At 41.2% G+C, this 14,057-nt stretch overlaps 1 protein-coding gene across 5 annotated transcripts in view; it reads right to left on the bottom strand.

Moving 5' to 3' along the window:
* The window catches only part of LOC133467181 (roundabout homolog 1-like), a 68,255-nt gene that overhangs the window by 42,877 nt on the left and 11,321 nt on the right, over positions 1-14,057 (bottom strand). For all 5 annotated transcript variants that reach the window (XM_061751747.1, XM_061751748.1, XM_061751749.1 and 2 more), the window contains one exon: positions 2,540-2,866. In XM_061751747.1, the coding sequence (XP_061607731.1) occupies positions 2,540-2,866 (327 nt within the window). The remainder of the gene's footprint in view (positions 1-2,539; positions 2,867-14,057) is intronic.

The raw sequence follows: 14,057 nt of genomic DNA, 5'->3' as shown, positions 1-14,057 counted from the left end.
ATTTTGGAAGATTGGGTGAAACGCTTTTTCTTGCAGTCGCAAACGTAATCCCAACATTTCTAAAGTACAAATAAACAGAAAAAGCTGATTGGAGAGAGAAACTACTTTTGTGAGGCATCTTTCTCAACATACGCTGATAGCAGGAAGGTTGGCTTCCTTGTGGCTCATTAGTGCACTTCAGAGTTGTGCCTTGACCTTCATCCATGCCATGAGCCACACTTTCTTCTCGCAAATGGCAATGTCCAATTAGTTTAAGAATCGCATTTATTCCTCTCTCTTACTGAACCTAAAACAGGTCTGCTATCCAATAACCTTTAGAGTACACAGGCTGTGACTTTGCTTTCACCTCAATAAAGCGCTCTGTGATTGAATCAAGTGGCTGAGGTCAATAGGACATATGTTCATTTCCCAGGGTCTTCTGGGGTCCCTGCAGGCAGAAAAAATGCGCTGAGTGTCGTCTGTGACATTTATAGGCTAGGAACTGAGCTCTATGTCTTTCCCCCCTTTTTACTCATTCAATTCCCGTTTTCCTTCCGTGTGTGTATGTGTGCTTACATAGCATTTCATGCCGTTGGTCACGCTGCAGGCACGGGCACGTTCCACATCTGTCACTAACTCTACCACGTCACCTCAATTTTCTGCAAACAAGTTTCACTTCCTACGCCTTGAAGGAAAGACAACACTTCGCCCTCTCGCTCGTCTGCTTTTGTCTGCCTCCGTCACTTCTTTCCTGCTCTCGCTGTTTATAGCTGTCAGAGTAATACGCTGACTTTTGTCAGCCGTCATCCCCCAGTTGTCAGTTGACTATATTTCAAAAGAGAAAATTACATTTAACTGTTTTGACCGTACTCTGTATAAGCTCGGGTTGATGTACTTTGATGTACTTTGATGTACTTATAGTAAAAATGTACTTTCATATTTAACCGGTCAATAATTTAACTTCAGCTTCAAGTGCACTTATTGTATGTATGAAATTCCACAGAAAATCAAAACACAAATGTTTAATAATCACGGAGACCGATAATTCAGTTGACATTAGGTCTCAATGTACATACGCTTGTAAAATAGTTAACCAGTTAAACTGCCACAGCTAAATGACAAATGACTGGTCAAGTTGCCTATTGGCAGAGGAAGTAGCAGGGTCAATCCCTACTTTAAGTCCCCACTAATTGACATTGTCCTCTTAAAACTCCTTAACTCAGCAGAATTTGCTAAAAGGCATTTGTGTTATACTTAGCCAGTCCCACGGTGACCCGTGAATCTCTGTGACCTCTACGGCATGAGACAAGGAGACATAACTCATCCAGGCAGCTTCAACAAGTCCGCACTGTGTTCTAGCTTAGCCTTGGAAGCTGGCAGTAAATTTACTCAACTCTACAAGTAATGAACTCTCACCCTTGGGGGCTTTGCTTCTCTGGGTTGGAGTGCTGATCGAGAATTATCCTGATACCGTTTGACCCTCTCTTTCATTATAATTCAAAAGGAGGAACCTGACACTAGACCGGCATTATTATTCTCAAACCTTGGTGAAATATTTGCCCTGGAGACAAAGCATGATTAGAGCTGTGCAAGCTGACACAGCTGAGAAGATCAGTGGGATAGACAGTGTGGAATGAGACGCTTTCAAGCATGTGAGGGCTGTGAGTGTTCACAATCTCATCACCAACTCTCGATTGGTTCATTGCATTCTTTGCTTTCGTTGTTTCTAAAGGGGGTCGGTCCAGAGTTGAAGAGACCGAGATCCTTTGAGATTCGCACACCATCTGGCTTTACCCTTTCGTACGGACGTAAGATCTTTTGCCCTTTGCCCGCTTGCTGCTCTATCGGTGTCATTCCATCACTGCTGCTAATGTGCGTAGTCTCGCACGCAAACACACACTTGGCTGGCAGATTCCTGCTTGAGACATACACAGCAGGGAAACGCTGTTTAGGAAGCAACAACACACACTTGAATCTGCAAGTCGACACTGTCACCTGTTAGAACACACACAGGGATTGTTCAAATCTGCAGACTCAAGCTGACACACAGCTGCTGCATGACTGACAGCTGTGTTGCACAGTCATCTCCCAGGTCTTTCAATCTACAAAGTCACCTTCAGAGCAGGTATCTTTCAACCAGGTAGGAAAACAATTTCAAGCCAGCATTAAGATCTCAAGAGGAATTTTTTCCTTTTTTTTTTTTTTTTTTATTATAGTCTTTAAAGGATCACTTGTTCATAAGTCTGAAGCCAGTGACGAAAATGGTTTGTGTTGCTTTGTAGTATAAAACTATCGTAACATAATTTTCATGATATTCTGTATTAATCCATTCTTGTATTAATTTTATCATTAACGGCTTGGATTCACCCTCTAAATCCCGATTGATTATTTATGTGGACAATAAAGAATGACTTCCAAATCAGAAATGTCAATGATCAATGGAGAAGCGAGTGTGTGTGTGTGTGTGTGTGTGTGTGTGTGTGTGAATGTGTGTTACATATTTCTTTATCCAGTATGCTAAGAGCAATATGTTGCACAAAAAGACAACATGAGAACTTACTGGCTACTTCCAGCGACGCATTGTGACTGACTGCCTGGCCCAGATAGTTGCGGGCCACGCACACATAGCTGCCGTCGTCGGGCTTGCTCCTCCGTCCGTGGACGATGCGTAGGAAGAAGAGCGAGCCGCTAGGCAAGAGTATGCGGTGCGCGCGAGGGTTGTCGCGGTCGATCTCGACACGCTCCCCGTCCTTGTACCATTCTACCGTGGGTGGTGGACGGCCCTCGGCCTTACAGTTGAGAGTGGCTGGTTCCCCCTTGGACACAATCAGGTCAGAGGGGTGCTCAACGATGCGGGGAGGGGTGTCTTCCTGGCGAAGACGAGATCCTAGAGGGAAGAACACAACTCGGTTAAGCATTACGCGCCACACGGGTTCCATCGTAGTCACTCTTATAATAATGTAAAAAAAAAAAAACAGGTAAGATCCATAACAGAAATGAATAGTTAAAAATTAAATAAAAAAATAAAAAAATTGTAAAAAACATGGAATCGGATAGCTTCTGAGGGCACATCTGCCAATGCAACTGCAGAGTAAGTGAACACATTGGATATGCCCTGTCAATGTGAGCCTGATGTAATCCACAAACACCGTTCAATGTTGTGTTCACATGAGCACCTGCTGAAACAACACACCTGCAGTGAATATAAGGACAGTTGTTTATTACTTTTCATGCTGTGCACGCTGTTTACGGTGTTAAGTAGAACTATCCGGACAATACCATCCATTTTCAACACCGCTTATCCTGGTTAGGGTTGCGGGACGCTGGAGCCTATCCCAGCTGACTTCGGGCGAAAGGCCCTGAACTGGTCGCCAGTCAGTCGCGGGGCACATATAGACACGGAAAACCATTCGCACTCACATTCACACCGTCACTGAGTGGGAACTGAACCCACGCTGCCTGCACCAAAGTCAGGCGAGTGTATCCGGACAATACATTACTGAAAACTTAAAAATTGTAAACTGAAGCCATGAAGTGGAAGATAGTTATTCATACTGCAAATGTAGTGCAAAAGAAGCTGAACAAAAAAAAAAAAAATAATTAATAAATAAGGAACAATGAAAAAGTGTTGTTTTCTTTAAATGAGAGAAGCCAAACCAAATGAGGTTCCCTTTACGATATATCACCTGTTACATTTGCCACCCCACCCCCGCCCGGCACTGGTCCAACAAAGGAACAAACAAGGCTGCCACTGTGGTCTCCAGTCCCTGTTTACAGCATACATGCTTCTTTCCTTGTTCTTAATTGTGCTGGGCTGCTGCCTGTGGGTTTTCGCAGCTCCCTACGCTCTCTCGGCTACACACACAGGCAATATCAGCCCGTCGCAAGATCAGGCCTTATCTGTAAAGGGCCAGCAGCCAGCGGCAAAAGACGTATGCAAAAACATTCACACAGACGCACAATTGAGCACACACATGCACAACAAAAGGTCATTTGTAGCACCTGTGCCCCTACAAATGCAGTATGCTGTTTCTTTTCCGGTCTGGCCATGCCTGAGGCAATGCTGCTGGCTTGAGGTTTTGTGTAGAGGCAAGAAAAGAAGCGTAACAAGAAGAGCAGTTTGGACAGTGGGGAAAGAAGTGAGGAGACCCTCAAGAGAATGCTGATGTATGATAAAATATACAACTCAACGCATCACATTGAATGTGTGTACGCTGGGTGAATATTAGGGTTGTGGGGAGGGAGCGAAATTAACACTGAGATCATGTTAATAACATGGGACAAATGTTAATGTCAATTTCTACCATGTTGGTGGTCTTGGCTGGAGCCACCTCAGTGAAACTTTGAGAAGAACACTGCATGTATTTATTCATGGGAGAAGAGTGTGATGACTGCATCCAAGTCAAATTGAAGTTATTGCTTCGAGGTCACAAAAGCCGACAGCTCGGGATGAAGAATCCCACAAGGCATAACCCTTCAGACATGCTGTCTGACACGGATGCATGCAATACTCCAAAATAACCTGTTTTACAGCTGGTGGTTTTTCCAAACATGCGAGAAGAGACCTCTGAAAATGCTGGATCCTGGGACACTTAAGGTTTTACAGATCAGTGTGGCCCCAAGTACTGTATACGCAGCAGAGCCCCACTTGTGGGAATGATAAAATCCCAATCCACCCTGGAGCAGTTCAAATCGGGCAGCCAATAAATCGAGGCAGTTTGTCCGATATTCTTAAGAAATAGCAATAAGACATGTCTCGTTCAGAACACTTATGTTTGCTTCAGGAGACGTAATTTAATGTAATTTTCTATTTTGGGAACAATGGGATCTGATTTGGATCAAAGTCCATTTTTTTAACCGTAAAACAGAGATTTCCATGTTGTCGAAGGTCGAAATGCTTGTTTTGTCTCGTCACCACTGTGAGAAAACAGGCAATGAATCCATTTTTGTTGGGGTGGGGGGGGAACATAAAGAGGATGATAATGCCAGTTATATGCATAGTGACAACCTCTTCACAGGCAAAATGCATATCATACTGTATATAGTAGAAGAGTATACCACAGTATACAACTGGATCATCTACAGTATGTCAAGGCACAAAATTCACGAGAATTTTGTACAATTAATTATGATAATGAGGCTCATCAACACAATGAAACGGAATTGTTTTTCAATGAACTGTGTTGAAATATTATTCCTTAACCCCATTTCCCAAATCATGGCGAAATAATAGTGGAGCAGCAGGAATGTGTGTTAAAAATGACAAATATGGAGCAGAGTAAAGACGGCTATAGCAAAATGTTACGTTAATTAAAAAAACTAATAAATAGATCACATTTCTACAGATTTGAAAGAAAATATTTGGAGTGACAGCTGACGCAGTGCGACTTTTAAGATGACTTGAGGGATTCAGTTGAGAAGACTGACACCACTGTACAGCTTGATAAAGATAAACCTACAGCCAGAGGGCACTTGGACCGGCTCTGCTCCTGCCGGCCGTGTCCGACACCAAATCCTTTATAAAATCTTAACTCGCTGTTCCACTTGGGATTTAGTGTTGAATAAACAAGTGATCTATATTGATCTTGAGAGATGCTGCAAGTCAGTTTTTCTTGCCTCTGGGCAGAGCCAGCCTCTGTTTAACAGTCACGACCTGTGTTGTGTTGAACATTCATAAATGCATTTTCCTGCAAAAAACATACTAATATGAAATTCTTGCTGTCCTCAAACCTTGCAGACAGACACTCTAAACAGTCACACTCTCCAATTTGTGAGGAGAAAGAAGGGGAAACCAATAAATTCTAGAAATTCTTTCTCAAGTTGTATAAATGACGTTGAAGTGGAACAATTAAACACCATCATTCACAAATACCCAAGAGAAGCCAAGTGTTCTGCGACAGTGTTGCCAGGAAGAGCGTTCTGCAGACACACTCCTTCGTGACATTTAATCCTCCCAAAATTACATTCATGGAAGGACTTTTTTATCTTTGTTTGTCAATATTTCTCTCCCCTGGCATGCAGACTTCTAACAGCACAAAGGCCAATAAAGACGTCCCTGGAGATGAAAGTCAAGGTCGTGGACATGATAGCAACTTTCATTACTGTACTGCAAAAGAAGATGTTGAGAAGAAGGCAAACCAAGTGAACATGCGAGTGCAGATAATATACAAGCTGGCCGTACTGCAGATCGAACAACTGCCAAAAATAAAAGGGAATGGTTTACAAGAAAGTTTTGATGTAGCCATGGCTAGGATCAACAAATGAAGTCTTCGAAATGTTTAAGAACAACAATCGTATCGTTTGAGAAACATAACAGATCCAAAGAAATGTTCTAAGGAATAAACACACAGACTCAACATCCCAAAAGTGACCAATTTTCGATATGTAAATTTAGCCTGTTTTTTAAGCTCTAAGGTGGTCAATTTTGCTAATATATATATATATATATATATATATATATATATATATATATATATATATATATATATATATATATATATATATATATATATATTCTGGACAAACAAGATGCAGGGGGTGCTAATGTGTTTGCTGTGCAACAAAGCTGACATGCTTCTCCTCATTCCATTAAATGCACGACGGAAAGTCCGCTCTGTGTATATGTCATTGGTTTTTACTCAGGCAGAGCTAAAAGTCAGACTTCCGGTGAAGAAAGCACAGATGGAAGTGGCCCAGGTGTTGTTGGCTATTATGAAGTGAAATAGCACAATACACAGTACATGTATTGCATTACTTGTGAGTAGCACACTTGTACTTCAAATTCAAGTGCAAAATACTTACAATAACCTTCAATTGAGTAAAGCAAATCCATCAATACGTAGTCTCTGTGATCCAGCACAAAAAATAAATGCCATGTATACATTAATTTACACCATAATATAGCCTTTCTTCAACATCGAGCAGTCTCACGCCTAAAGGATATCTCCAAATAATTCTTAAGTCAAATGTGTACCAATTTGATGTCAACTATCTTTTCTTGGATATCAATCAAACACAACTGGATACTACTCTGTAATTATTCCTGGAATTTGAAAAAATTAGACCTATCTGACCCCGCCCGGCACAGCTACGACACACATTATATTATTGCATGTATTACAATATATACCACACAATATTAGTGACAGAAAGTTTGACAGCCGACTAAAATGATTAGAAATAGTCCAAGGGCAGGGTGGCCGTTCCAGACAGGTGCCGAATACAAATTTGTGGACAGGGGAATCAGTTTAATAGCGTACATGTGATTTGACCACCTGGATTGTGTCTGTGTCATCTCCCCATCCACACTGTTTAAATAAGATGTTCTTAACTCATTCAATTAATACATATTGCGTTTTTCTTTTATTAGATTAAAAGGGTGTCATTGTGTGACGTACAGTATGCGAACATCTGGATGACCTAAATTCATTTTTGGACTTAATTAAGCCTCTGGTAGAAGAAGCCCAGATGTGAGCTAATTTTATGACTCAATAGAATGAGACTTTGCTCAGTAGATCTGACTGTTGATTTTGATCTGGACTTCATATTCCATTTATTTGTGTTGGAATATTTATTCCATTCATTGCTTCAATCAATAGTAATTATCCATCCATTCATCCATTTTCTTTACCCTAACTAGGGTCGGGCGGGAGGCGGGGTACAGCCTGAACCGGTCGCCAGCCAATCGCAGGCAAGAATTATGGTTTGTTCTTGTTTTTTTTTTTTTTTTTTTTTTTTACTCGCTCCACAGTATAGCGCTTGCTCCTGTGGGGTTCATTTGGTTTCCCTCAATGTGTGAGGAGCATGCTTCTAGACATTCTCCACAAAGCACCTTAAAGATAATGTCTGTTGAAAAATGTAACTTGACTCTACCGATTGTGCATTGTTTTGATCACATGGTTCGGCATACTCACTAAATTGTTAATATTGAAAATCCACTGCATGTTTTTTTGTTGTTTGTTTAAAAAGAAAAAAAAAATTCAATTCAACTTTTAAATAATTTCTAAAAGCGACCAATTACATCTAAAAACAGAGCAAGCAATCAATCAATTCATCCTATACAACATACAACTCCTTAATGCACCATTGCAGGTTAAACTTTGTGGTGAAATATATTCTGCCGACATGACTCAGTCTTTCCTTCTGCCAGAGCTTCATTTTTAAATGGCATACAGAATGGAAAAAAAAAAAAAAACTTCACAACCTCCTTATTACCTTTTGGAAGAAGAAGCAATGCTGCCACAGCAATAAAGTAGCGCAGCAGAAACTGATGTCAGAGTTCAGCAAGGATGAGAAACGGCTGCTGGAAGTCCATAATATCCTGACCTTTCCCCCCTCCCCACAACAAACCTGCTTGCGTCAGTCAGCTCCACTGAGCAAATAGTCCTCAAAATGTGAACTTGACAAATTGCTTTTCACTCCCCCCGTATGCTATGATTGAAAAGATCTTTTTTCTCTCTCTCTCTCTCTCTCTCTCTCTCTCTCTCTTTTTTACAGGAAAGACCACAATCGTTTCTTCCAATGAAGTTTCAAACCATTACCATTAGCACTCGCAACTTTGAAAAAGTTCTACAAGACGGTGATAAAAATATATATATGGTCAGACAGTAATCTGAAAATATATTATGCTTGTGTGGTTTAATGTGTTTTATTTGGATGTACTGGTTGGGGGGGCGGAGTGGGGGGGGGGGGGATATTAGAGGTTCTGAAGAATGCAAGGGCAGTCGTTGCTGACCAAATGGAAAAAGTTAAAAAAAAAATATATATATATATATATGCTCAATAAAAATGTGAATCCTAAGCCAATAGAGATCAGGCAACAGATTGACTTAAATAAATATTCACTTGCCCATGTTCACACTTTAGCCATGGCCGCACGCATTGACACAAGATTGTGACTATAATTGATGCGTAGTGTAGTTAACAGGACAAAAAAGAAATGATTTGCACTCAATTGGATATGTAGAATTCTTGTGGAAAAGTGAAAAACATTTTATGTCATAGTATTAAACCGGGTTCAATTAGCAACATAGTTCTTACTTGCTTCCAATCGCTGGCTTTGGTTCTGCGGTACTGCGGAATACAGTTTGTGTTGTCGACATTCCAAAAGGAGATTCTGTTCGTGAAGGACTGTTGGATGGCCTGCTGCCAGCGGTTATCACCTTGATGCAGCGATGTGATAAGCGCCCCAAGCGCAACGATTATCTGAACTTGCCCAGATTGGCGACATGTCCCAGATGGACCCCGAGGGATTCTCGAGTAAGGGCTCCAAAACTTTGATTCCGTTTTGAAAATCAACAGTTGATGCAAATGCTGATTTGATTCATTCGTAGCGTAAATGTAACCGAAGGATTGCATTAATTACAAGCCGTAGGCATGTTTTAATGATTTGGATAGCCAAATGAACAGACGCCGGAAAGGGCTTTAAACACAACTGAAAACAGAAAGTATTGCAGGTATTTTAGATGATTGAGGTGACGATTTCTGGAGTGAAATAAACTGTAGGCGCAAAAAGTTGAGGAAATTAATGACTGCCTCGAGTTTCCTTTTTAATCTTTGCGTTCATACTTTAAAAAGAGTTAATTACAATACGTACGTGTATCGGAGACTCATCCCCACATTGACGCAATCCCAATGTGTTCACGTCTTCTTTTCCAATTTGCGCCCCCCCTCCCCCTCCCCCTCATTAACCTGCAGCAGTTTATTTCAATCATATGAAATGTTAATTGGCTGTCTTTCCACTCAACAATTCTTTGTTGAGTGGACATCAGACAGAAAGCTTTTGGCTATAATGCACTCCAATCAAATAGCTGGGAAAACAAGGGAATTGGGTTTAGGAGTCAACCATCGTTCATCTTTTTTGTTGTTTTGATTGAAATGCTTAAACGTGAGTAAATGTCAAGAGCACATGCTGAAAGCTAAGAAATTCAATTGGTCAATTCTGGAAATGACCCTTTTTGTTTATGAATGGATATTCATTTAGTCACTCACTGTCCGTGTCTTCTCAAACTTTTTACACTAAGCACCACCTCGAAAATCACTTGTCTGTTCAAGTACCACTATCGTGGCCGCAATTAAAATACACACACAAAAATGACTTTATAAGCAACGACGTTGTTATGGGATTTGTCAGTTATTGTTTAACATATGTTTAATGTTCACCGTAAACCAATCAATTGTTTTAACTGGGTAAAATTAATGTTTGCAAAATGTCTGGTTAGAGCACAAATGGATTCATATTTTGGAAAAGAGCTCTTCGAGTGTTCATCAGTTGAAAAACAAGCTACTGGTTTGAGGGGATATATATATTTATTAGCTTTCTCCCTTGTTAGACAAAAAGAATCCACAATCATAAATCCATAAGCTTCAGCCTTGCCTGTAGATTGATAGGTAAACTCAAATACCATCTAATAATAGATCTAATGAAATGCATTAATGTTATTCTCTCCGTGAGAGAAGCTCTGGCGGGAAAAGACTCAGCCGCAATCATGGCGCAGAGTGCTTTGAACATTGTCAGTAATGACAGACGAATGAAGGGGGAAGATGAGAAGGATGGAGGAGATGGCAGAGAGATGAGTTGCACGACTCATGTGTTTCCTTTATAATAATGATGCATTAGGGTTGTTGGTTTTTTTTTTATTAATTTGTGCCAACTTAAACGATGATTTGTGTGAGTCTGTGTCCACGTCTGATGTGAGACTGCGGCCTCTCTGGGTGTATTCGGGCGTGAAAGCGAAAATACTGTGGAAGATTCCCCACAAAAGCATATTGATGGTAATGATTAGAAACTGGCGAGGAGACGACTCACGCAGATGTCACCTCGAGAAGCACCTCTCCGAGGTCATACTATTTCCATGACCTTTTAAGCTGTCTTTTGAAAATATGAATTCACCCGATGACTGTTAAACCCACATCTTAGGCAGAAGGCGTTCGTTCTGAAAGCACCTCAATCCCTCGCCAAATTGCAGGGTCACAGGGGCACAACATTTTGTTTCAGTTTGAAGAATAACCACACATTAGAGGTCTCAGAAGCCACTTGAATTACTTGAGAACGCATGGCTACGAAAGACCAGATTTTTCTACAGAAGTCGTAAATCTGGAAGTACAGTATAAAAGCTATTCAGAAATGAATAGCCTTCATCGGTTGTTAGAAACGGAGTAGCATAAGCGATACTCGGATTTACCATGACAGTATACACTTGAGTGACAAGACAGAATGTTGAAAAGTGGGATAAGGGAGGTGCACAGCTCCAATTACGTGTAAGAATTGTTTTAAGCACGTTCAAATGTTGTGTAGAAATACTTCATGCTCGGTATGCCTTTCCTGTTCTTTCAGAGACAAATGATGGACGCAGACGGGATACTACAGCTGTGTGAGGTTCCTCGAGGCAATGGCGGGCGGTAATCGATCCTCTTCAAAATTAGGAGTTATGTGAGTGTCTGGGAGTGCATGTGCATGCCTGTGTGGAAGTGTGATGACCTGTGAACTTCAACACCCACCCCCTTACTCTCCCAAGGGTTGAAAGCCGTGCTCAGACTCCACAAAGCATTGCAGGAAATCGGTGAGTAAACAAGGGAAGCAATCATGAATCACAGATTTCAGCACAGCAGTCAAAAACACACTTGGGTAACAAGCTTCGGCTAACACCATTACAAATGGATGAATGCATATTCATTCAGAAAACAAACACGGGCAGCAATAGCCTCTGGAGTATGCAAACTCTGAAACATTATTTGGATAATAACTTTGATTATTTCATTGTATTCTCTTTCTTTCCCTATGCGTCATTGCATACATTCACCAGCCACAACGGTTGAACTAAAAGATGCATTTACAAAACCAAGAACGCTGAGTTTTGACTGATAAAGTCAGAGAGGTGCATTTTGGTTTGTAAATGCACGAATCGGCGGTGACTCGAACTGGGATTCGCGTGAGCGTGGAAAAGCGACCATCGAATCAGAAACTTTGGACTTTTTGGGGAATTGCGGAGCAAATCTTATATAAATATCGTCGTACTTTATTCTGACAAGAGCTGCAACTGCTGCCACAGCGCATTTACGGCTAGTTAGCTGGAAAGGAGGCAGTCGGTTGGTCCCAGCCAGCATTGATTTACGGGCGCAAAACAAACCCGGGTTCTACCTTTCACCACCACGGCGCAGCAAGGGTGGTTAGAGTTAACCATTTTAAACGAAAACGAAAAACTTTTCCGAAGGTGAAAACGCGTCGGCATACTCTCTTTCCGGTTCAGCGGATGGTTTTCAAATAATCAAATTGGATTTTTCATTTGTTGGACTATGACGTCTTTATTTCGAAATAGAACAAGGACCAGCGATTTTTGATCCTGATTCGGAAGTCTTTCGTTACTGTCAACACGAATAATGAATCGTACTTTAGAGGTTGAGTCCTAGCCCTGGTAAATGCTTATCGCGAGTTCGGTATTGATGAGCGCTTCCCGTTGATTTGAGGCCTTTCGTAAGATTGGATGGATAAATTATTCAATCTATGTTCGCCATGTTAATACAAATATTCCTGATAAACAAATAACCTGATGAATAACGAGAGAGCTGCAGTGTGAATTCATTTCAACTCCTCCTGGTGTTAAGTTCCAACAACTGAATGTTTGAGAAAAATCCCTCCGATCAAACTGGTTTCCAGTGAAGCCTATTAAATGCAGTATTTCTCGGGGGGACTGAAGGAATCCGACAATTCCATCTGATCGAGAAAAATTAGACCTCATTGGTTTACAGAGAGATCCCGACAGCCCCATCATCCATGGCGAAAAAAAGGCCTCATTAGCCGAGAGCCTCAGCTCATCACTGTCAACTTGGGGAGGACCCCAGAGAGTCTTGTTAGCTTGAGCGAAGCCGCCATGAGCTAGCTCCCGCCAATCAGGCCAGCATTACCCAAGGTACGGCATTCTGTAACAAGTGTCTGTCAGTATTTTCAGTTACAACCGAGAGTGCCACTCGCCAAAACAGCACGAGTAAGTGCATATGAACCCTGACCTGTTTACTACCAATACCAGCAGGTCAGCCAGATGTCTCGAGCAGTTGGTCCTCCGTGGAGCTGGTGCACATACCGGCGATGGAATAAGTCCTCCAAACCCCAGTCACGTTCTTAGTTTAACGGTGTTCGCGGCTCGAGTACCTTAACGACCAAACAGTTTATCACTGAGTTTGATTTATTGCTTTTTTTTTTTTTTTATCCCAACTGCATATTGATTCCAAAATATTTCTCATTTTCTGTAAAAAAAAAAAAAAAAACTCAAAATAAGATTAGTAAAAAGATCAAAGGTCCTGGTGAGAAAAGACTTAGGAATGCATTCAGATGCTGCTCTATATTCATCAGTGTTTGAACCCTCCATTCATTTGTCGCTTTGGCCTTTTCGCTCAACGACCGCACACAAATGTTCTACTCACAAAGAGCCGTCTTCAAGCAAAACGCAGGCTAGCACATTCATTTCCCACCATGGCTCCGTGTTTAAAACCAATGTTTCCAGACCATCCACACGAAGCAGGTAGAATGGCAAGGCGAGTCGCAGCATCCCTCCGGGGATGCATAATTAAGATGTGTGGGACAAAGCCACATAGACACAAGTGCATGTTTTTAATGATGGCCATTTAGACTGTTATGTATCATCTGGCATCCATTACTGGTGGCAGCTTTATAAAGCCAGAGATTAAACTCCCAAAGTAATTCCAGGTGGCCTGTCACAGCACAATTGAATTACTTAACCTAAAACTTTAAGAGCTCGGTGTTTAAATGGTAATGGGTTTTATGCGGAAAAAGTCTAGAATACAATAAGAGGGGTGACATTTTAACACAGTGTTAGCGGAAGCAATCATTTTTTGAAGTAGAGATGGCCCTCTCTGGTCATAACATTAGCATCAGGGCTCTTTCTTTTCAAGATATCAAACACCTCTCAATACGATGCAGTTATGTTTTATCTTATAAATATAAATAAATAAATAAAAGTACAGTATTGCTGTTTGCTAATGTCTGTGATTTGCACTACAAATATGTTGCTCTGAGTCAATTAGTGACTTTTTGCAATACTGGAAATGCTTGACTCCAAAGA

This window comes from Phyllopteryx taeniolatus, chromosome 17, assembly GCF_024500385.1.
Source record: "Phyllopteryx taeniolatus isolate TA_2022b chromosome 17, UOR_Ptae_1.2, whole genome shotgun sequence".
Taxonomy (NCBI): Eukaryota; Metazoa; Chordata; class Actinopteri; order Syngnathiformes; family Syngnathidae; genus Phyllopteryx; species Phyllopteryx taeniolatus.
Note: the sequence above shows the minus strand (reverse complement) of the source record. Positions and strands in the feature narration are given on the sequence as shown.